The sequence below is a fragment of the Artemia sp. Qi Xiang Cuo genome, chromosome 1, assembly GCF_049724085.1.
Source record: "Artemia sp. Qi Xiang Cuo chromosome 1, ASM4972408v1, whole genome shotgun sequence".
Taxonomy (NCBI): domain Eukaryota; kingdom Metazoa; phylum Arthropoda; class Branchiopoda; order Anostraca; family Artemiidae; genus Artemia; species Artemia sp. Qi Xiang Cuo.
This window is the reverse complement of record NC_142794.1, coordinates 55,863,768-55,889,767: the sequence shown is the minus strand read 5'-3', so window position 1 is coordinate 55,889,767 and position 26,000 is coordinate 55,863,768. Positions and strand designations below refer to the sequence as shown.

The 26,000-nt window shown below is 34.5% G+C and overlaps 1 protein-coding gene across 1 annotated transcript in view; it reads right to left on the bottom strand.

Annotated features, from left to right (window-relative positions):
- Nucleotides 1–26,000, bottom strand: part of BORCS6 (BLOC-1 related complex subunit 6) — a 150,198-nt gene that overhangs the window by 93,395 nt on the left and 30,803 nt on the right. The window contains exon 4 of the mRNA XM_089091057.1: nt 23,112–23,263. Coding sequence (XP_088947183.1) covers nt 23,112–23,263 — 152 coding nt within the window. The remainder of the gene's footprint in view (nt 1–23,111; nt 23,264–26,000) is intronic.

The following is a 26,000-nucleotide window of genomic DNA, read 5'->3' as shown; positions in this document are numbered from 1 at the left end:
TAGGACATCCCTTCCACGGTAGAACCAAAATTACAACAAATTCAACAAAAATAATTTTCAACTACTCGAAAATCCCTCTTTTTACTGTAAAATCCTTTCTTCGCAAAATACTCCCAAATGCTTTAAATTCACCCAAGTGAAAACCCAATAAAGAACAAACTCTAGCTCATCGTAACCGGAAATTTGAAAATGTTTTGAAAAAACTAAGTGAGAATTGCCATTTAAACCTGATTCGGGAATGGTAACTATTAAATCAATTAATCATAATGATAAAAGATTGTTGCAAAACAAATTTATGGGAATCTAAAAAAATAGCCTGAAATTCCGCAAAATAGTGTCTGATTTAAATTAAAACTCACCATTGAAATCACAATAGCCGAAAACTTAGGAAATTTTCCTTTAGGAAAATTACAGTCCCATATCTTGACCAACATGAAAAATCAATTTTTCATATGCGGCATTTCATGTGCAGTTATGTGTCTCCTTTTTTACTTCTTTTTTTTCTGTCACCACTAGTAGGGCGCTGAAACATCATAAAGAGATGTTTTTAGACTCATTTGAACGGAAATTACTACATCTACGTGTATTTTATATGAGTAGTATAAGAAATACAGGAACTGCCTCACCTATCTCACCCCTTCAATTTACCCCCTTTTCTTTTAGATAGTCCTTTATTAGATAGTCCTTTATTAGTCATTTATTAGATAGTCCGATATACTACTAATTAAGTTCAATATCAATATCTAGATAATTATTATTATCTTTCCCTTTTCTTTCAATAACCCTTAAAATCATACTTTTATCTTTTTCAATTTTTTTAAATTTCTTTTCAAAATCAGCTGCTTTAGAATCAAATCGTTTTGGTCCAAAGATATCAACCATTTCACCCTCAAAATTAATAATAATAACAAGTTTACTACCATATATAGTTGCTATGTTTTTCATTGCTTTAATTGTGTATTCTATTCCAATGTCTAAGTCTTCTTTCTTAACGGCTCGATTGTATTTATTTTCCACTTTCATTTCTCTTAAAAGTGTCTCCATTAACCTATAAAATTATTTTATTAAACAAATTTTCTGAATCGAAAATAATTTATTGATTAACATATAATTTATGATCAATGACATCCATGTTTGCTTTTCATTCTGAAAATATAACGCAGTAAATGTTGTATGAATCAGCAGGCTCTTGATCTAACAAAAGTTTAATTTCTACATCAACATTTGATCCAGATGCATAAATATTAGGTTCATGTTTTGAAACGTCAAAACAAAATAATGGATATACTGTTTTAAAGTCATTATAGCTAACAATAATTCCACTATCAACGTTTCGATGTTTGTATCCTAAATGTAAAAATCTTTGATAACCATTAGAATAATCCTCATTATCATTACTAAAATCACATTTTAATTCTTCTTGTGGATATTTATAGCCATTCACTCTCACTTCAATTTTTTCAATATTCATATGATCAAATACCATATTATTTTGTATAGCATTACTATTTTTTCTTTTCTCTGTAATACTACAACAATTTTAGTTTTATTGCATCTTTCACTGACGACTTTCCATGTCAATTCTTTGTCATTTCTATTATCACTTTGATAAGTATTACACGCTTCCCATAACAAAAACTCTAAGCTAAGACTCTAAGCTAAAACTCTAAACTCTTAACAATTACTAAACTAAACTAGAACTTCGACCAAAAACTATGCTAAGACTCTAAGCTAAAAACTCTAAACTCTTATCTAAAACTAAACTAAACTAGAACTCTAACAAAAACTCTAAGCTAAGACTCTAAGCTAAAATTCTAAACTCTTAACTAAAACTAAACTAAACTAGAACTCTAACAAAAACTCTAAGCTAAGACTCTAAGCTAAAAGAGTTTTAGCTTAGAGTCTTAGCTTAGAGTTATAGTTAGAGTTGAAGTTTAGTTTAGATATAGTTAAGAGTTTAGAGTTTTACCTTAGAGACTTAGCTTAGAGTTTTTGTTTAGTTTAGTTTTAGTTAAGAGTTTGGAGTTTTTAGCTTATAGTCTTAGTTTAGAGTTAGTTTAGATAAAGTTAAGAGTTTGGAGTTTTACCTTAGAGACTTAGCTTAGAGTTTCAGTTTAGTTTTAGTTAAGAGTTAGAGTTTTTTAGCTTAGAATCTTAGCTTAGAGTTTTTGTTAGAGTTCTAGTTTAGTTTAATTTTAGTTAAGAGTTTGATTTTTCACCTTTGAGTTTCAGTTAGAGTTTTAGTTTAGTTTAGCTTTAGTTAAGAGTTTGGTGTTTTACCTTAGAGTCTTAGCTTCGAGTTTTAGTTAGAGTTCTAGTTTAGTTTAGTTTTAGTTAAGAGTTTAGAATTTTAGCGTAGAGGCTTAGCTTAGAGTTTTTGTTAGAGCTCTAGTTTATTTTAGTTTAGAATTAGAGACTTAGCTTAGAGTTTTTGTTTAGTTTAGTTTTAGTTAAGAGTTTGGAGTTTTTAGCTTAAGAGTCTTAGTTTAGAGTTAGTTTAGATAAAGTTAAGAACTCTAACAAAAACTCTAAGCTAAGACTCTAAGCTAAAACTCTAAACTATTAACTAAAACTAAACTAAACTAGAACTCTAACAAAAACTCTAAGCTAATACTCTAAGCTAAAACTCGAAACTCTTAACTAAAAATTAAACAAACTACAACTTTAATTAAAATTCTAAGCTATGACTCTAAGCTAAAACTATAAATTCCGAACTGTATCTAAACTAAACCAAACTAGAACTCTTAATAAAACTCTAAGCTAAGACTCTAAGCTAAAAACTATAAACTCTCAACTAAAAATAAACTAAACTAGAACTCTAACAAAAACTCTAAGCTAAGACTCTAAGCTAAAAAACTCTAAACTTTTAACTCTCTTGCATTTCAATGAAAGAAATTCGAAATGAACTTTTAAAAATCAAGAGAATGTAACTGTGACTCGGTAAACTACGACAAAACACTACTGAAATATTACAACCCTTGCATTTCAATGAAAGAAATTCTAAGTGAACTTTGAAAAATCATGAGAATAAAACTCTGACAAGGTAAACCACAACAAAACACTACTGAAATATTCCAACCCTCTCATTTCAATGAAAGAAATTCAAAATGAACTTTGAAAAATCAAGAGAATGTAACGGTGACAAAGTGAACCATGTTTAGAAGGGACATTAAGAAAGGACCTTGCTCTGAAATGTCTTTTGAAAGGTATAACATAACATAACATAACATAACATGACATAGCATAACATAATATATCATAGCATAACATAACATATCATAACATAGCATAGCATAACATAACATAGCATAACATAGCATAACATAACATAACATAACATAGCATAACATAACATAACATAATATAGCATAAAATAACATAACATAACATAACATAGCATAACATAACATAACATAACATAGCATAACATAACATAACATAAAATAGCATAATATAACATAGCATAACAGAGCATAACATAACATAACATAACATAGCATAACATAACATAAACATATCATAATATAGCATAACATAGCATAGCATAGCATAACATAACATAGCATAGCATAACATAGCATAACATAACATAACATAGCATAGCATAATATAACAAAACATAACATAAAATAACATAGCATTGCATAAAATAACATTATATAGCGTAACATAACATAGCATAGCATAACATAGCATAGCATAGCATAACATAGCATAAAATAGCATACCATAACATAACATAGCATAACATAACATAACATAACATAACATAACATAACATAACATAACATAGCATAGCATAACATAACATAACATAACATAACATAGCATAACATAACATAACATAGCATAACATAACACAACATAGCATAACATAGTATAACATAACATAACATACCATAACATAACATACCATAACATAGCATAACATAACATAACATAACATAATATAACATAACATAGCATAACATAACATAACATAAAATAACATTGGGGGTCCGGGGGCCCTTTGGGAGCCTGGGGGACCTTTGAGGACCGGGGGCTTCCTTCGGGGTTGGGGCGGGGTATGAGGACCCGTGGGTGTTGAGGATCCTTTGGGGTTGGGGTGGGGGACCTCATGACACTGTTCAAATGGAACTTGTGTATTATAATTACCATGCAGTTTCACCCTCAAATCTTGTTCTAAAACCTCTTCTAAAATCATCTTTTAAAATGTCTCTAAAATGTCTAAAACTGTTTCGCCGAAATAATTCCCTAAAATGTCTAAAACGGTTTCGCCCAAATAATTCCTAAACGTAATTTCAGCGAGTTCCTTCTGTTTTTGGCATCTCTGTGCTGTCACATTTGAAATTATTTGGAAACCCTTTCGTGAATCAATCACTTCATCGCTAAGATCAAAACATTCACCCCGAAATAATTCTCTTGGTAGAACTCCAAAGATATTAATAGACATTCGCTCGGAAACAATTCCCCTTAGAAACAACAAATTAATTCCCCTTTCGTGTCAATTCATCAATCATAACATCAGCTGTCACGTGTGATCTAAACTTTGCCCCGGAGACATTTTTGGTGGAACTCCACAGACATTAATTAACTTGACGTCATCTTTCAGACATTAATTAACTTCCCCGGAGACAATTTGATCAATGACTGACAGCACAGGTGTTCCACTTTGATTAACCACGTGTTCTCCCTAATGACTCTATGAGTAGTAACCTATCTAGTCCTTTGAATTACACATTGAATTACACGTGGATATGTGTGCAGTTTAACCGGTACAATGGCTTACCAGGGTCAGTCACCTATTAGTAGGAACGCTACATTGGCTTAAAAGACGGGTTTTTATGAGGTAGCATCCATTTTTTTTGGGGTCAAACAGAGAGAGAGCGACGGTTAGTCTATATGCAGTAACAACTTGATTAGTAGGTTACGAAAAAATACCAGTTTAAAAAAAAATAAACACGTATCCATGATCTTTCTTCTGGCAAAAAAAAAATGCAAATTCCAATCAAAACTGGTCAAACATGTTAATAACCTGTAAGTTATAGCTATCTGATAACTCGTTCAGTATCGCATGTATTATTAGTGGTATCAATGGTATTTCATTTGCGTAAAGATATCTCGATTTGCCAAAACTTTTATCATTCGCATAAAAATTACTCAATTTGCAAAAAAAGGTGTTACATTTGATTAACTCTGCTCTGAATGCCCTTAATGCGTATATAAATAATATTGAAGGACATTGTGACCTAAACTCGCCTTGTCTCTCTGATGTGCTCTGTATAATACACAAGTAACGTTTGAAAAGTATTGTCAATTTGAAATAGGATCTAACGTTCCCTTCGTTCCCCCATTTCTGAGGGGCAGGGGAGGGTAGGAGAGGGGGAGGGGGAGTCAATTTTGGAGGTATAACAAGTACCATTCATTGCGATCATAGCTCTATGTTGACTCGTTTTAAATACTTCAGCTTGTCTATTCATTTGTGTTAAATTAAAATCTTGAATCTTGAAAATAAAAACATAAGTATTTAAACAAAATGTACGATGCTGCTAATTAAAGAATAGTAGACTACACTCAGAATTGTTTGCATGAGAGTTCAGTTAAAGACGTTCCCTTCGTTCCCCCATTTCTGAGGGGCAGGGGAGGGTAGGAGAGGGAGAGGGGGAGTCAATTTTGGAGGTATAACAAGTACCATTTATTGCGATCATAGCTCTATGTTGGCTCGTTTTAAATACTTCTGCTTGCCTATTCATTTGTGTTAAATAAAAGTCTTGAATCTGGAAAATGAAAAAATAAGTATTTAAACAAAATATACGATGCTGCTAATTAAAGAATAGTAGGCTACACTCAGAATTGTTTGCATGAGGGTTCAGTTAAAGACGTTTCCTTCGTACCCTCAATTCTGAGGGGCGGGGGAGGATAGGAGAGGGGAGGGGGAGTCAATTTTGAAGGTATTACAAGTACCATTCCTTGCGATCATAGCTCTATGTTGGCTCGTTTTAAATACTTCAGCTTGTCTATTCATTTGTGTTAAATAAAAATCTTGAATCTGAAAAATGAAAAAATAAGTATTTAATCAAAATGTACGATGCTGCTAATTAAAGAATACTAGGCTACACTCAGAATTGTTTGCATGAGGGTTCAGTTAAAGACGTTCCCTTCGTTCCCTCATTTCTGAGGGGCAGGGGAGGGTAGGAGAGGGGGAGGGGGAGTCAATTTTGGAGGTATAACAAGTACCATTCATTGCAATCATAGCTCTATGTTGGCTCGTTTTAAATACTTCAGCTTGTCTATTCATTTGTGTTAAATAAAAATCTTGAATCTGGAAAATGAAAAAATAAGTATTTAAACAAAATGTACGATGCTGCTAATTAAAGAATAGTAGGCTACACTCAGAAATGTTTGCATGAGGGTTCAGTTAAAGAGGGTTCACTTGCACGAGGGTTCAGATGCATGGGGGTTCAGTTGCTTGGGGTTCAGTTACACGAGGATTCAGTTACAATAGAACCCACACAAAAACAATGGGGCACACACAAAAGCCAAATTAGCCTAGTGGCCTATGAGAAATCTCAGTAGCACGGGGGTCAGTTGTACAGGGTTTCGGTTATACAGGGGTTCAGTTACATGGAGGGTTCAGTTGCACGAGGGTTCAGTTAAATGGGGTATAGTTACACAGGGGTTTAGTTAAATTGGGTCGAGTTGCACGAGGCTTCAGTAGCACGAGGGTTCAGTAGCATGGGGTTTCAGTTGTACAAGGTTTCGGTTATACAGGGGTTCAGTTACATGGAGGGTTCAGTTGCACGAGGGTTCAGTTAAAGGGGGTATAGTTACACAGGGGTTTAGTTAAATTGGATCGAGTTGCACGAGGGTTCAGTAGCACTAGGGTTCAGTAACATGGGGGTTCGGTTGTACAGGGTTTCGGTTATACAGGGGTTCAGTTACATGGAGGGTGCAGTTGCACGGGGGTTGAGTTAAATGGGTCTTGATTTCCACGAGAGTCGACTATAAATAACCCTTTTGCGTCTTTCTGAACTTTCTGTGAGAGGCGGGGGTAAGTATTTAGTTTAAATAATTCTAAGAGGAATTGAGTTTTTCTTTCATTGAAATGCAAGAGTTGGATTATTTCAGTAGTGCTTTTTCGTGGTTTAGCTTGTCAGAGTTACATTCTCTTGATCTTTCAAAGTTCACTTTGATTTTATTTCATTGATTCTTTTTGTTTGCATGTCCGGGTTGATGTTTGCAAGTCCAAGTTGGGTTTTCAGACCTAGGTTTTTTAGATTTTCGTGTGTTTGACTCCTGGGGTTTATTATTTGAGAAGTTAACTTTAGTATTTTGTGGTTTTACGTGCCTGAAATCATGAATTAGAATAGTTAATTTAGCTGTTTGGGTTTTCAGACATAGTTTTTTTTTTTTATTTTCGTGGACGTTAAGTTCCTGGGACTTATTATTTGAGAAGTTAACTTTAGTATTTCGTATTTGACGTGCCTACTTAGGTAATAATGGAACATTTAGTATTTTTTCTAATGTAAGTGTTTTTCTTAAGAAATTCCCACTTGAGGTTTTATTACTCCTCCCCAAAATGAATTCAGATGGTTTTAGGATTCATATCACTAGCCATAACTCCATTCAACCTTGAGCGAAGGTATAAAAGTTTGATGAAATATTTCTCTACTTAACAACTACATTAATAGCCTCCAAGATGATAGGACTGTATGACACCGAATTTATTGGATTAAAAAAATCATCTTGTGGTGTTATATTTGAATGTGCTTTTTTGTTATTGTCTATGGATCTCGAAGAAATTGACTGTTATCATTGGACAGTGAACTATAATCTGTTTGAGTATGATAAAAGCTTGTGGAGTACTACTTTACGTTATATAAATAGACTGAGATTCTATGATAGAGTGATTACACCACTTAATAATACTGGTCAGGAACTGAGAAATGTTCAGGAGGAAGTCAGTGAAATTTGCAGCTTTTTGGGGGTTGAAGCACTCTACGTAAAGGGCAATGTACCAACAGATAAAGTTTTAATTCAAAAGTGTGACCCTAGGATTCCACTTTTCAATCTAGAAGAGTTTAAGTGTCCTAAATTTGAAGGGGGTTATCACCGTGCTGCAGACGAGGTTAGGTTCTTCGCGCAGTGGATACCTAAGGACATACCTGATCGTGATAAATCCATAAGACATGGTTAAAAAAACTATTCTCTATCATGGGATCATTGTTTCTGGATGTTTAAGTGTGAACTCTAAGTACTATTTTTATGTAAATATGTGGTGGTGTATTTTTTTTTCTCAAAAAATATGTTAATACTTATAGGCAATAAATATCTTTAAGCTTAACTCGTCTTTATTCTTTAGAATAGTTTTATTCATTTCATTAAATTATGAAGAAATTGTTAGTAAGTAACAATAGCTTTCTTGAATTCGCTTCCTGTACACAATACAGATATCTAATTCAAGAAATAAAGTCTTTATTGTTTTCACCTATTGGATACACAATGCTGAAATTTCATTCAAGAAATTATGAAGGATTTGTGAATAGGTAACACACTCATACTTGAGGCCACCTGTTGTATACAAAATTTAGGAATTTCAATTAAGAAATTATCGAATATTAGACGTACGTAGTAAACTCTCTCTTTAATTTACGTCCTCGATAATTAAAAAAAAATTTAATTAAAGAGATTTTGACGAAATTCTAAGTAAGCAATAAACTCTTTTTTGAAGTTACCTCATGGATACACAATGCAGAAATTTCATTTAAGAAATTATCAAAAATTGTAAGTAAGTAGCAAATTCTTTCAAAAATATGTTAATACGTTTAAGTAATAAATATCTTTAAGCTTAACCCGTCTTTACTCTTTAGAATAGTTTTATTCATTTCATTAAATTATGAAGAAATTGTAAGTAAGTAACAATAGCTTTCTTGAACTCGCTTCCTGCACACAATACAGATATTTAATTCAAGAAATCATAATAAAATCGCAAGTAAGTAATAAAGTCTTTATTGTTTTCACCTATTGGATACACAATACTGTAATTTCATTCAAGAAATTATGAGGGAATTGGATATATATATATATATATATATATATATATATATATATATATATATATATATATATATATATATATATATAGAATATATATATATATATATATATATATAAGAATATATATATATATATATATATATATATATATATGTATATATATATATATATATATATATATATATATATATATATATATATATATATATATATATATATATATATATATATATATATATAATAATATATATATATATATAATATATATATATATATTATATATATATATATATATATATCAGTCTGGTTGAAAACGTGGAGTTTTCGTACTGGTCACTTTTTTGCAATGTGTAGGAACCAGTGGGGAATCCCCGCTCGTTTGGAAAACTGCCAAGGAAAGGCAAGCAAATAGCATGTAGTTTCAAAACATGTTTAATCACGTGTAGAGGTCCCATAGAATGAAATTTCTGTATTGTACATGTAAACGGCGAATTCAAGAATGGGTTTTTTACTTACTTAGAATTTCGTCATAATTTCTTGAATGAAATGTTTTTTTTGTATCCAAGAGGTGAAATCAATAAAGAGTTTGTTACTTACTTACAAATATTTTCATAATTTCTTGAATTAAATTTCTACATCGTATATCTAAGTCGTGAAAACAATTAAGAGTTTGTTACTTACTTAGAATTTTGTCATAATTTCTTGAACGAAATGTTTTTTTGTTTATCCAGCAGGTGAATTCAAGAAAGAATTAGATTCTTACTTACAATTTTTTCATAATTTCTTAAATGATATTTCTGTATTATATATCCAAGAGGTGACTTCAAGAAATAGTTTGTTACTTACTTACAATTTTTTCATAGTTTCTTGAATGAAATATCTGTACTGTATATCCAAGAAGGGAAATCAATAAAGAGTTTGTTACTTACTTACAAATATTTTCATAATTTCTTGAATGATATTTCCGTATTGTGTATCCAAGAGTTGACTTCAAGAAAGAAATTGTTACTTACTGAGAATATTTTCATAATATCTTGAATTAAATTTTCTACATTGTGTATTTAAGTCGTGAAAACAATTCAGAGTTTGTTACTTACTTAGAATTCTGTCATAATTTCTTTAACAAAATGTCCTTTAGTTTATCCAACAGGTGAATTCAAGAAAGAATTTGCTACTTACTTACAATTGTTTCATAATTTCTTTAATGAAATTTCTGTATTGTGTAATCCAAGAGGTGACTTCAAGAAAGAACTTGTTACTTACTTACAATTTTTCATACTTTCTTAAATGAAGTTTCTGTATTGTGTATCCAAGAGGTGACTTCAGGAAAGAGTTTGTTACTTGCTTACAATTTTTTCATAATTTCTTAAATGAAATATCCGTATTGTGTATCCAAGAGTTGACTTCAAGAAAGAAATTGTTACTTACTGAGAATTTTTTCACAATTTCTTGAATTAAATTTCTACATAAGAGTTAACTTCAAGAACGAAATTGTTACTTACTGAGAATTTTTTTATAATTTCTTGAATTAAATTTCTACATCGTGTATCTAAGTCATGAAAACAATAAAGAGTTTGTTACTTACTTGGAATTTGTCATAATTTCTTGAACGAAATGTCTTTTTTGTTTATCCAGCAGGTGAAATCAAGAAAGAATTTGCTACTTACTTACAATTTTTTCATATCCACAAGGTGAGTTCATGAAAGAGTTTGTTACTTGCTTACAATTTTTTCATAATTTCTTAAATGAAATTTCTGCATTGTGTATTCAGGAGGTAACTTCAAGTAAGAGTTTGCTACTTACTTAGAATTTTGTCATAATTTCTTGAACAAAATGTCTTTTTGTTTATCCAGCAGGTGAATTCAAGAAAGAATTTGCTACTTACTTACAATTTTTTCATAATTTCCTTAATGAGATTTCTGTATTGTGTATCCAAGAGGTGACTTCAAGAAAGAATTTGTTACTTACTTACAATTTTTTCATAGTTTCTTAAATGAAGTTTCTGCATTGTGTATCCAAGAGGTGACTTCAGGAAAGAGTTTGTTACTTGCTTACAATTTTTTCATAATTTCTTAAATGAAATTTCCATATAGTGCATCCAAAAGTTGACTTCAAGAAAAGAAATTGTTACTTACTGAGAATTTTTTCATAATTTCTTGAATTAAATTTCAACACAAGAGTTGACTTCAAGAAAGAAATTGTTACTTACTGAGACTTTTTTCATAGTTTCTTGAATTAAATTTCTACATCGTGTATCTAAGTCATGAAAACAATAACGAGTTTGTTACTTACTTGGAATTTTGTCATAATTTCTTGAACGAAATGTCTTTTTTGTTTATCCAGCAGGTGAATTAAAGAAAGAATTTGCTACTTACTTACAATTTTTCCATAATTTCTTTAATGAAATTTCTGTATTGTATATCCACGAGGTGACTTCATGAAAGAGTTTGCTACTTGCTTACAATTTTTTCATAATTTCTTAAATGAAATTTCTGCATTGTGTATCCATGAGGTAACTTCAAGAAAGAGTTTGTTACTTACTTAGAATTTTGTCATAATTTCTTGAACGAAATGTCTTATTTATTTACCCAGGAGGCGAATTCAAGAAAGAATTTGCTACTTACTTACAATTTTTGATAATTTCTTAAATGAAATTTCTGCATTGTGTATCCATGAGGTAACTTCAAGACAGAGTTTGTTGCTTACTTAGAATTTTATCATAATTTCTTGAATGAAATGTTTATTTTATTTATCCAGGTGGCGAATTCAAGAAAGAATTTGCTACTTACTTACAATTTTTGATAATTTCTTAAATGAAATTTCCGCATTGTGTATCCATGAGGTGACTTCAAGAATGAGTGTGTTACCTATTTACAATTCCTTCATAATTTCTTGAATGAAATTTCAGTATTGTGTATCCAATAGGTGAAAACGATAAAGAATTTATTACTTACTTGCGATTTTATTATGATTTCTTGAATTAAATATCTGTATTGTGTGTAGAAAGAGAGTTGAAGAAAGCTATTGTTATTTACTTGCAATTTCTTCATAATTTGATGAAATGAATAAAACTATTCTAATGAGTAAAGAAGGGTTAAGCTTAAAGATATTTATTGCTTAAACGTATTAAGATATTTTTGAAAGAATTTGCTACTTACTTACAATTTTTGATAATTTCTTAAATGTAATTTCTGCATTGAGTGTCCATGAGGTAACTTCAAAAAAGAGTTTGGTGCTTACTTAGAATTTCGTCATAATTTCTTTAATTAAATTTTTTTTTAATTATACAGGACGCAAATTAAAGAGAGAATTTGCTACTTACTTACGATGTTTCGATAATTTATTAAATTAAATTTCTGCATTGTGTATACAAGAAGTGACCTCAGGAATGAGTGTGTTACCTATTTACAATTTCTTCATAATTTATTGAATGAAATTTCAGTATTGTGTATCCAATAGGTGAAAACAATAAAGACCTTATTACTTACTTGCGATTTTATTATGATTTCTTGAATTAAATATCTGTATTGTGTGCAGGAAGCGAATTCAAGAAAGCTATTGTTGCTTACTTACAATTTCTTCATAGTTTAATGAAATGAATAAAACGATTCTAAAGAATAAAGACGGGTTAAGCTTAAAAATATTTATTGCCTAAACGTATTAACATATTTTTGGAGAAAAAAAAATACAACACCACATATTTAAATAAAAATAGTACTTAGAGTTCACACTTAAACATCCAGAAACGATGATCCCATGATATAGAATAGTTTTTTTAACCATGTCTGATGGATTTATCACGATCAGGTATGTCCTTTGGAATTCACTGCGAGAAGAACCTAACCTAGTCTTCAGCACGGTGATAACCCCCTTCAAATTTAGGACACTTAAACTCTTCTAGATTGAAAAGTGGAATCCTAGGGTCACACTTTTGAATTAAGACTTTATCTGTAGATACATTGCCCTTTACGTAGAGTGCTTCAACCCCGAAAAAGCTGCAAATTTCACTGACTTCCTCCTGAACATTTCTCAGTTCCTGACCAGTATTATTAAGTGGTGTAATCACTCTATCGTAGAATCCCAGTCTGTTTATATAACGTAATGTAGTACTCCACAAGCTTTTATCATACTCAAACAGATTATAGTTCACTGTCCAATGATAACAGTCAATTTCTTCGAGATCCATAGACAATAATAAAAAAGCACATTCAAATATAACACCACAAGAAGATTTTTTTAATCCGATAAATTCGGTGTCATACAGTCCTATCATCTTGGAGGCTATTAATGTAGTTGTTAAGTAGAGAAATACTTCATCAAACTTTTATACCTTCGCTCAAGGTTGAATGGAGTTATGGCTAGTGAGATGAGTCCTAAAACCATCTGAATTCATTGTGGGGAGGAGTCATAAGACCTCAAGTGGGAATTTCTTAAGAAAAACACTTACATTAGAAAAAATACTAAATGTTCCATTATTACCTAAGTAGGCACGTCAAATACGAAATACTAAAGTTAACTTCTCAAATAATAAGTCCCAGGAACCTAACGACCACGAAAATCTAAGAAAAAAAACTAGGTCTGAAAACCCAAACAGCTAAATTAACTATTCTAATTCATGATTTCAGGCACGTAAAACCAAAAAATACTAAAGTTAACTTCTCAAATAATAAACCCCAGGAGTCAAACACACACAAAAATCTAAAAAACATAGGTCTGAAAACCAAACTTGTACTTGCAAACACCAACCTGGACATGCAAACAAAAAGAATCAATGTAATAAACTCAAAGTGAACTTTGAAAGATCAAGAGACTGTAACTGTGACAAGCTAAACCACGACAAAGCACTACTGAAATAATCCAACTCTTGCATTTCAATGAAAGAAAAACTCAATTCCTCTTAGAATTATTTAAACTAAATACTTACCCCCGCCTCTCACAGAAAGTTCAGAAAGACGCAAAATGGTTATTTATAGTCGACTCTCGTGGAACTCAAGACCCATTTAACTCAACCCCCGTGCAACTGAACCCTCTATGTAACTGAACCCCTGTATAACCGAAACCCTGTACAACCGAACCCCCGTGTTACTGAACCCTTGTGCTACTGAACCCTCGTGCAACTCGATCCAATTTAACTAAACCCCTGTGTAACTATACCCCCTTTAACTGAACCCTCGTGCAACTGAACCCTCCATGTAACTGAACCCCTGTATAACCGAAACCTTGTACAACTGAAACCCCTTGGTACTGACCCCTCGTGCTACTGAAGCCTCGTGCAACTCGACCCAATTTAACTAAACCCCTGTGTAACTATACCCCATTTAACTGAACCCTCGTGCAACTGAACCCTCAATGTAACTGAACCCCTGTATAACCGAAACCCTGTACAACTGACCCCCCGTGCTACTGAGATTTCTCATAGGCCACTGGGCTAATTTGCCTTTTGTGTGTGCCCCATTGTTTTTGTGTGGGTTCCATTGTAACTGAATCCTCGTGTAACTGAACCCCAAGCAACTGAACCCCCATGCATCTGAACCCTCGTGCAAGTGAACCCTCTTTAACTGAACCCTCATGCAAACAATTCTGAGTGTAGCCTACTATTCCTTAATTAGCAGCATCGTATATTTTGTTTAAATACTTATTTTTTCATTTTCCAGATTCAAGATTTTTATTTAACACAAATGAATAGACAAGCTGAAGTATTTAAAACGAGCCAACATAGAGCTATGATCGCAATGAATGGTACTTGTTATACCTCCAAAATTGACTCCCCCTCCCCCTCTCCTACCCTCCCCTGTCCCTCAGAAATGGGGGAACGAAGGGAACGTCTTTAACTGAACCCTCATGCAAACAAATCTGAGTGCAGCCTACTATTCTTTAATTAGCAGCATCGTACATTTTGTTTAAATACTTATTTTTTCATTTTCCAGATTCAAGATTTTTATTTAACACAAATGAATAGGCAAGCTGAAGTATTTAAAACGAGCCAACATAGAGCTATGATCGCAATGAATGGTACTTATTATACCTCCAAAATTGACTCCCCCTCCCCCTCTTCTACCCTCCCCTGCCCCTCAGAAATGGGGGAACGAAGGGAACGTCTTTAACTGAACCCTCATGCAAACAATTCTGAGTGTAGCCTACTATTCTTTAATTAGCAGCATCGTACATTTTGTTTAAATACTTATTTTTTCATTTTCCAGATTCAAGATTTTTATTTAACAAAAATGAATAGGCAAGCTGAAGTATTTAAAACGAGCCAACATAGAGCTATGATCGCAATGAATGGTACTTGTTATACCTCCAAAATTGACTCCCCCTCCCCCTCTCCTACCCTCCCCTGCCCCTCAGAAATGGGGGAACGAAGGGAACGTCTTTAACTGAACCCTCATGCAAACAATTCTGAGTGTAGCCTACTATTCTTTAATTAGCACCATCGTACATTTTGTTTAAATACTTATTTTTTCATTTTCCAGATTCAAGATTTTTATTTAACACAAATGAATAGACAAGCTGAAGTATTTAAAACGAGTCAACATAGAGCTATGATCGCAATGAATGGTACTTGTTATACCTCCAACAGTGACTCCCCGTCCCCCTCTCCTACCCTCTCCTGCCCCTCAGAAAAGGGGGAACGAAGGGAACGGTAGATCTTATTTTAAATTGTCAATACTTTTCAAAAGTTAATTCTGCATTATAATGACCCCATCAGAGACGTAAGGCTAGGTCAAGTCACAATGTCATTAAATATTATTTATATCAGCATTAAGAACATTCAGAGCAGAGTTACGCAAGCGGAATACCTTTTTTGCAAATAGAGTTAGTTTTATGCGACTGATAAAAGCTTCGGCAAATCGAGATAGCTTTACGCAAATGAAATACCATTGATACCACTAAAAATAAATGCGATACTTAATGAGTTATCAGATAGCTATAACTTACAGGTTATTAACATGTTTGACCAGTTTTGATTGGAATTTGTTTTTTTTTTTTGCCAGAAGAAAGAACATGGATACGTGTTTTTTTTTTTAATGGTATTTTTTCGTAACCTACTAATCAAGTTGTTACTGTATATAGACTAACCGCCGCTCTCTCTCACCGTTTGACCCCAAAAAATAGATGTTACCTCATAAGAACCCGTCTGCTAAGGCAAGTACCGTTCATAGTAATAGGTGACTGACCCTGGAAAGCCAATGTACCGGTTAAACTGCACATATATCAATGGTTAAACTGCACATGTGTAATTCAATGTGCATTTCAAAGTACTAGATAGGTTACTACTTCTATGCCCATATATGGTGCCCCGTCACGAGTATAAGATAGCTCTCTACTAATATCAGTTTCTTTTAACTTTTAGTTCATTGTTCATTATAATTTCTGGTAGTTTTTTTGCTCTGCTCAGGACATAGCTTCTCTCTTTACTTTTGTTAATAAAAAGTTTTTTATTTTATCTCCGTTCGTTTTTAATTCATCTCTGTAAAGTTGAAAAATAAAAAAGACAGAAGAAGGGCTAAAAAAAAATGTCTTGAAAATAATGGTTAGGTAATTTACGATTTTATTCCAAGGTTCTAGTTTAACGGGCAATTACTATTGACCAAGGCCATACCCGGAGGGGGGTAGAAGGGTTTTAACCCCTTCCGAAATGTTTTTTTGACTCTTAAAAACGTAGCAAAAATAGATATAACTAAATTTTGTATGCGGTTTTTGAGTTTTTTTTTGTAACCCCCCCCCCTTAAGAAAAAAATCTTTGAGTAAAATACCCTCCAAACAAAATTCTGGGTACGGCCTTGCTATTGGCCTTTCAGTAAAAGCCCAGATTAAAAAGTAAATTAAAATATGAATCTATGAAAAAAGCAAATTTTTGAATGTATACTTCTTTTTCAGCTGGCTTGTAAGCAAAGAGTAAATGAACAAAACCTTTTAGTATTTTTTTAAATTTATATTTTGGGACATTCTTACCCGAAGAATTATTTAAACATTCCTTTTTTAACTGAATTGTCAGCTAGGGTCGTCAAATAGACTACTAATTAAATTCCAAATTAATTCCTCGCCACCCCAAGTAGTGCTATATTGTCTATGAATGGTCATCATAAGCAAATTGCAAGGTGCCAGAAGATTACGAATTTCATCATCCTTTCAAAAAAAAAAAAAAATTACAGTTCACAGCTTTTTGCATTAAACTTGCAGAATAATCAAAATATTCAGTATGATCAAGAAAACCGCCCAAATTCTTTTACAAAATACTCAAAATGTCAACAGGAACATGGTAGTCCGTAATTTACTCCATATCTCTCCATATCCATATCCAAGTCCTCCATAACTCTTTACCTAAAATGTATATAAACAGGAAAATGCTACCGCATATGATATAGTATGTGGATTGTGCAGCTGAATATGCATCGGCAAAAAAATAGCATTTTCTTCTGAGTTTCGTAAATTCATTACCATAGTGAAAACAATCCTTATTTTGAGCTTATTGTTCCAATTTCTCATAATGTCGAAAAAAAATTATCACCAAGATTATAAATAATTTCTGAGACCACACTGCTTTTTCATTTACGAAAAATCCAGCGAGAAAAACGGCTTTTAATTTCAGCAAAGCAGTGAAAGTTTCACTGCTTTGTTGAAATTAAAACCCATTTTTCTCGCTTAATTTTTCGTACCAAGATAATAAAGTTTTACAGGTTATGAGACATGGGCAAAGACAAGATTTAAAGGGATTATAAGGACTGTGAGGTGGGGGGGGGGGGATGACATCCCAAAAGACATAGATGCTGTACTTTTCAACTACGCTGAAAAAAAATAACTATTTCAAAGTTTTGATTGAATGTGTTTGGGGAATGAATGGGTAGGGGAAGGGGGCGGTTTGCCTTCTATTCAGTCTTGACTCTTAGAAAGGGACCTAGAACGTTTAATTTCCAATCAAATCAATTTCAATTTTCAAGGATATTGCTGATACGTTTGACAATCTGCATGCACATACGATTTTCTGATTTAGTTCATCTATCTCCTCAATATTTCTTCAAATTTTCCCTTCAATATCCTCAGCCTTGGTAATACTCTCTATAGAAGCGGTAGTTAAAGTGGTAGTAGTAGTAATGGCGTCTACATATTGCCTTTTGTTCAATTGATCTTTGCTTTGAAATATTCCTCGAAGGTTCCAACGTAATACCCTAATCCCTAACGGAGATACCCCTTTCGACAATCTGCATGCACATAGTGCCTTTCGATTTAATTCAAATCTCCCCACTAACTCTTTTAAATATTCACCTTCATTAAGTATTCCCTTAGTCTTAATAGCGCAAGTATTATAATAGTAGTGGCAGTAGTAGCAGTAGAAGTAGCAGTAGTAGTTTTGTATTAGCAGTAATAGTAACAGTAGAAGCGGCAGTATTAATAGCAGTAGTAGTATGCATATGTTCCCTTTTGGCCAGTTGAACATCCCATCATTATGCCATGGAAGTTTCAGCTCGATATGGTATGCCGTTCCAAAGATTTTGCTGATACGCCCTTTTGACATTCTGTACGCACACAGTTCATTTTGACTTAATTCAACTTTCTCCTCAACATTCCCTCACATTTTCACTTCAATACCCTAAGCCTTGGTAGCACTCGCTCCAAAGGTAGTAATTGCAGTGGTATTATTAGTAGCTGTAGTAGTAGTAGTACTATGTGCATATATTACCTTTTTGGTCAATTGATCATTCGACCTTACTCAATAGCAAAGACTATATGTAAACAAAGGGTGAACTGCATAGCTTATAACAGGCCTTCCCCCGAGGGCTGTGGGTGGATAACCCAAAAGACGTAGTTACTAGACTTTTCAAAAATTCTGAACAAAATGGCTATCTCAAAATTTTAACTGGATGTGTTTGAAGAATTGATCGGCGTGGGAGGGGGATGGTGGATGCCCTCCAATCACTTTTGACTTTTGAAAAGGGCAATTGAAAAAGGAACTATAACTTTCGATTTCCAATCGAACAAGCCCCCTCCAAAGTTTATACGATCAGCCTCTCTACAAAAAACTCTCTGATATTTTAACAATGGGCTACTTGCATATATTACAACCCTTGCCCAAGGGGATGGGGCCTGAGTTATAATTATTTGACCTTTGGACTAGTTTGAACAAAATGGCTACTTTAAAATTATGATCTGATACATTTCGAAAAAAGGGGTGTGAGGGGGGGGGGCTGTTTTCCAATCAAATGAGCCCCCTCCAAAGTTTTCACGGCCACCCTTTCCATAAAGATTTTATATGCTAACAACGGGCGACTAGCATAACTTATAGTCCTTGCCTCAAGGGTTTGGGGGAATTATTAATCCCATAGGAACCATAGTTATTTAATCTTGGTACTATTTTGAACATTATGCCCATCTCAACAATTTTGATCGGAAGCATTTGGAGAAACAAGGGTAGGAGGGGGGGAGGGGTTGGTCTCTATAATGTACCAAGCCCCAATAGTAGCAGAGGAAAAATATAAACAAGTGGCCATATCAGTGCTTCCCATGCAAAAAAAGATTTTCCTAGCTGTTCGAGCCAGGAAACTGTAAGTTTCCTTAAAGTAGTTTTCGGCCATGACAATACCAATGGTGTACTTCTTATTGCGATCTGATATCTAAATAAGTAGTTTTGGGTTACTCTTAGCCGAAGTTCGTCCTTTACTAGGCTGCAGCTTCCGCTGCAACCACGATTTTAGAGACACGGGAATATTCAGAAATACAATTTCCAGTGAAAAAGAAATAAGAAATTATTTATTTAAAGACAGCTTTCATAGTCGCAGATAAAAAGCACAAACTAAATATCACTGTCATTTACAAACGTAGCCATAAGGCATTTTGTTATAGGCACTGGTAAAAAAGGGCACAAATGAATTGTTAAATCGATTAGTTCTGCAAGGCACTGGCACTAATTTGTTTTTCTTTCTGTTATTAACTACTGAATTGGCAAAAGGGGGTAGAAAAATTCGGTGATTGGGGCTAGCAAGGAGAAATCACCCGAAACGCATTATGAACTGAAACCTGGGATCTCTAAGAGTTTCAATCTTTAAAGACTCAAGAGCAGACTTATAATCAACAAATTTTTCTCCAAGGATGATTTTAACTACTCTTTTTTGGACTCTTTCCAAATCATCACTTAGATATTCAATAATATGAATATGCTTGTCCCAAACGGAACATGTATATTCTAAAATGGGACTTGTGTATGTTACATATGCCGTTTTCAGCTGATTTACTGGGAAACCGAAGCGGCGTATTGAAATCAAAAAACGTGATGCACAGTTGCCTTTCTGGACTAGCCCTTGAACATGAGCACTAAATGAGCAATCAGCGCTAAAATTAACTCCCAGGACTGTAGCTGACGATACAAGCGGAAACCAGGGAGTTGGGCAAACAAGACTTTGTTTCAGCGGATTAAATCTTACGATTTTGGTTTTGCTTTTGCTGATCTGCAAACTATTTGTACTACATTCTTCTTTGAATTCTGTTAAAAGATCTGGGCTGAATTGCAGCATACCTTGGGTTGTATCTACTGTGAACTTAAGAAGCGTAGATAGATCGTCTACGTGTTTGAAACGGTCCTCCATAACATAATTAATTATAACAAGGAAAAGTAGAGCGGCCAATTTGGTGCCCTGAGGGGCTCCACATGTAATCTCTTCCCATTCAGAGTCGAGATCACCGGAAAGAGAGCGTAAACTCGCTGGTACCAGGAACGTAAAAAATCAATAACAAGCAGTAAGATATGTTTACGTGCACCTATTCCTTTAAGATTCGTAGCAGCCACGAAGTGCTTAATCAAATCAAGTGCTTTCTTGTAAACAACGAGTAGCAAATCAACGAAAGCCTCTCCAGATTCGAGCCATTGTACGAGCATGAGATGAAGCTCAACTAAATACAATGTGGTACTACACCCTGTTAAACAACCATATTGGTACGGGTCAAGTGAATCTGCGAGTTGCGACCTAATTTCACGGTAAATAAAGGTCTCAGTGACTTTAGTAAGGTTCGGCGTGATTGAAATGGGTCCAAACTGATTATAGCTTTTGGGATAATTCACCTTTGGAACGACACGTACAGAAGCTTGTATCCAAGGCTGGGGGAACGAATGGTCACTGAATCACTGATTAATGACCGGAGTAAGAGGTTTCACAAGAAATATAGCGTATTCACGCAAAATTTTTTGGCGACTCACCAGGATAGATAACACAGTTATTTCGTAGTTTCCGTGTCTCCCTGTAAACTTAGTACTCATAAACTTGTTTGATTTCATCGCATTCACAGTCTTCTATCAGAGTATTAAACTCAACTTCACTCAATGATGGATACTTGGTACAGATTTTGGTAAAGAAAGAATTGATTTCTTGTGCTGATATCAAAGTCTCATCTGTTTTCAGTATCTGCACCTCACTACTAACAGATTTTCCGGCCATCGTTTTACTTCCGAATGCCACTAACGCGACACTATCAATCTGGGAGGCATTTTCTCAATAACATACTTCTTTTTAGCATGTCTACTGACACTGAAAATACGGTTCCGTAACTTTTTTCACTGTTGACATACATCCTGAACTATATAATTGGCATCTAAGTTTGATCAATCACTTCAGCTATTTTGTGATCCACGGCTTGTCAGATTCAAAAACTGGCACTACTTTAGTCGGGGAAAATTCATGGAATTTTTCGAGGAGCAAGGAGTTGAGTGTTTCAACCTTAAGGCTCAAGTCAGTGACTGAGCATATTTCTTCGAATGAGTAATTAACAATCCACTGACCAAAGGCACATTTAGAGTCCCGGTTCAGTAGTAGACGAGCTGTTACTTTGCTTCTTTTCGGTTTCGCATGTTATTCTTCGCTTGTAATAAGATTACAAAATGATCGGCGGTTTGCAACGGGCCCATTGAAAGCGGATTACAGTAACGTTCACCGACACTGGTAAATGTCAGGTATGAGGTACTGCCACTTTGATGGGTGGAAATCATCACTACTTGTATCTGATCAAGCTTATTGGATAGCCACTGTATGTTGGTCTGATTGAAGTCGCCTCCAACAATAAAGGCGGGAGTCGCATATACATGTCGGAACTTGTCAAGGCCGGATTGCAAGAAAATCACAAGATCTTTTCTGTTTTTGGCACTTTCCGGATAATAGATAGATGCCACTATCAGGCACGAAAACTTCTTTGGCAGTTGGAAAGCCTTACATTCAGCCTAGACTACTTCATGACAAGAGTCACTGGGGTCACTTAGCAGTTTGGATGGGAGGTCGTTAAGAAAATACAGGCCAACACCACCGCCTCTGCGGCTAAGGCCTCTATCACGGCTTGTGTTAAAAAACAAGCGTAGCCTTTGATATACCCGGTATCGTTTGTGATTTCTCAACATTTAGTCACGATTGCTATTGGTACAGTGGATTCTAGTAAAAATGTTTCTAGTTCGTCCATCTTGTTAGTCAAGGAGCGGGCAATGGTCATGAGGACAGAGGGAAGTTGCGATTTGGCAGACAGGAGCTCAGGACAAAAAACAGGAGGAGTTTCGCTGGAATCAGCAGAAACAGCCACATTAGCATACCACGGCATAAGAGTCGGTGGGATTTCATAGTGCGTCTGACAGTTTATTGTTGCGAGCGACCGTAGTGTAACTTTCTGTTTAGTGCTTAATCTGCTCAATAGATCTGAAACATGCACTGGGATAAAATGCCCCTTATTCTTTTGCCTCCGCGCTTACCTCTGCGTGTGCGTCGGTAGGTGGTTTCCGGCAGCGTCACAACATTGACATCTGGTTGCCTAAATTGCCATTGAGTGACAAATGTAGATTGCGCCACTACGTGTCGAAATGAATAAAGTTCGTAAATCCTCAATTTTTCGATTATGACTGGCATAAATACTGCATTAAGCAAAGTCAAAAGAGTCAAGTCTTTGATTACTTACATTACCAGGGCAAGAAACTAGGAACACTAGCAATAACAAGCTAATCTAAACATGGGTGCGAAGCAGCTATTCAGCGCTTGCAACGCCATCTCCCACATAATACCCCTTGATACCACATAAAAATATTTTACCTGGTGCAAGGTTGTTCCAAGTTGTTCCATTAAGCTGTCTACAGCAGAGGCGACCCTTCGAGCATCAGCTTCAATCCTATTTAAAAACTCAATAGTTTGAGACATGCTTGTTTCCATGACTCGCGGAGACGGTCTTAAAAAAGCTTGAGGGGCTGAAAGAAAAAAGAGATTTTGAAACTAGAATTTAGTTAGAAGACAGTCATATTTAATTTGTAATACATTTATATACTATGTCTTTAAACGAGCAATGATTGTGTATGTATGTATTTTAATATGTATGTATTTTTTCTCGAAAACGGCTTCGTGTTTTTTCAGGAAAATTGGTTTACTGAGATTTTCTGGCTTAAAAAAGCGATCTAAATAGGTCAAATGTTTGAGAAAATTCGTAGAGAGCCCAAATCTTGGGAAAAAAAATTCATGTGAGTAACGTCATATTTATACATCATTATTGCAATGACGCCATGTGCTAACATAAAAGCCTTCCCTTATGTTACATCCATGAACAGCGTCATGCATATGCGTTATATGATTCTTTGGAACCACCTGAACTATCAAACATGATCAGACCAAGGGAAAACCACGAACAAATTAAATACACAATGAGTGAAAATCAACAACCTGAACCAGCAAATAAGACATGATCAATACGGACACCTAAAGCAAAGGGTATTGACAAATTGTCTGAAGGAATCAAACTTCAAAATGAAGAAGAAATAAAATTGTGGTTAAAAGATAAGCGACAGTGAAAATCAAAACTTGCCAAAACTGAAAATGAAGAGGAAAGACGCGTGCAGATAGAAGACAAGCGACACCGAGAATCAGAGCGCATCAAAATTAAAAATGAAAAGCAGACACGTGCGGTTACAAGACATGCGACATCGAGAATAAGAGCGTCCCAAAAATGAAAATGATGAGCAAAGACACATGAGGTTAGAAGACAAACGACACCGAGAATCAGAACGTGTCAAAAACCAGAGTGAAGAAAACAGAAATATTAGGTTAGAATGACAGCGGCTTCGCAATCTCCGGCACAAACAAGGTGTGGCACAAAATCAAATACATGCGTACGAAGATGCCATGAACTACGTAAGTGGTACATATAAGCCATTGTGACCCTTCAACATTGCTTGTATTCACTGTGGACCCCAAGGAAACAGTAGCAAGCAAGGGTAATTCATTTGCAGATTGCTGTTTGCATTGTCGAATTGCATTGTCACCACCACAATTTCCAAATGAATTGGCTTGCCTTTTTTAGGACGTCACTGGCTCTCTGATGAGTTCCACAAATGTATCCGAAAATTGACTGTTTCGCTCTAGCTTCATTCAACGTAAGCGATGATCGAACTATCAATAGTTGAATATTTTTAGCTTTAAAGTAGCTGGACAAATTTATCACAAAATCAATTTAGCGGCACATCCATCAAAACTACTGAAGGTGCATTTGAACTACCCTCATATGGCCAAATGACTTTTTAGACCCCAGTGAAACTATTGAAAAACGCCTGACGCATCCTTTAAATTATGGGATCTCTCGTAACCTAATGGATAGACAAGGGACTTCAGGATAGACAAGGGGTATGCTACTTCATACACCTTATGTAAGTTGTCTACATATAACACGGCTTGAATTATCCAGGAATCGTATTACTTTTCAACCTGAGCATACTAAAGCATATCTCTGCAAGCTGACACCCGACCAGCGTCGGATTGGTTTTAAAGCCTTGCATTTTGGAGGAAGACTTTTCCAACAGTACCTCGCCAACACCAATATTTGTGTTGAGCATGATCGTATCTAATGGATAAAATTTAACCAGAAAAATATTATGGCCGGAAACTACGTAGGTGTTGTACGACTTCTAAAACAATTAGCCTCGAAACAGAATGCAGTTGTTGACGATAACGTAATACTACCATTATCACTCATCGGATCAACACGCTACTTTGCTGAACATTTTGAAGACGCCTTGGCTACTGTTTGAAACCTTAGACCCCCATATTTCTTTATAACTGTGACTTGCGATCCTGATTGGCCTGAAATTCAAGAAGCAGCAATGATTAAACTTGATGATAATAAGTTTATCATAGAACAGTCCATTCAAGATCGTCCCGATCTCGCTACTCAAATTGCAAAACTGAAATCTGACGATATAATCAGTGATATTGATAAGTGACAGATATTTGGAAAGGTGGCAGCATATATGTATACAATTGAATTCCAGAAACGCGGACTACCACAAATGCATTGCTATTGATCATGAGTCATCAGGATCGAATCCATAATACAGTCAAAATTGATGATCTTATTTTGGCTGAAAATTCAAATTCCGACGATCCTTTATTAAGAGAATTAGTCTTAAAGTAGGTGATTCATAATCCGTGTGGGGATTCAAATCCAAATGCGAGTTGTATGATCAATAAAGATGGAAAATTCCAGTGCCTCTTCGGTTTTCCAAGGCAATACAATTCAGTCACATCTCTAGCGGATGAGGAAAAACCAAAGTATCGGCGTAGTTATGATCCCAAATTGGACGAAATGAACCAAGAAAAATTCTCACATGGCCATGCTGCTTATCGAAAAGACACCAATAATCATCAAATTACTCGTAATAATGGTCAGTTGCCACATGCAATCCTCATATGCTAAAAAAATTTCTATGTCACATAAATGTCGAATATGTTCGAAATATAGGTCAGGTCAAGTATTTATATAAATACATCTTTAAAGGACATGATTGTGCTTCGATAGAGATTGTCGAAAATCAACGGTGCTTGGTTTACGATGAAGCAGAAACCAATGTGGAAGGACGATGCATTACATCAACTGAAGCATGCTGACGACTATTTATTTATGATATCCAGAAAAATAGCCATGTTGTTCAACGTTTAAAT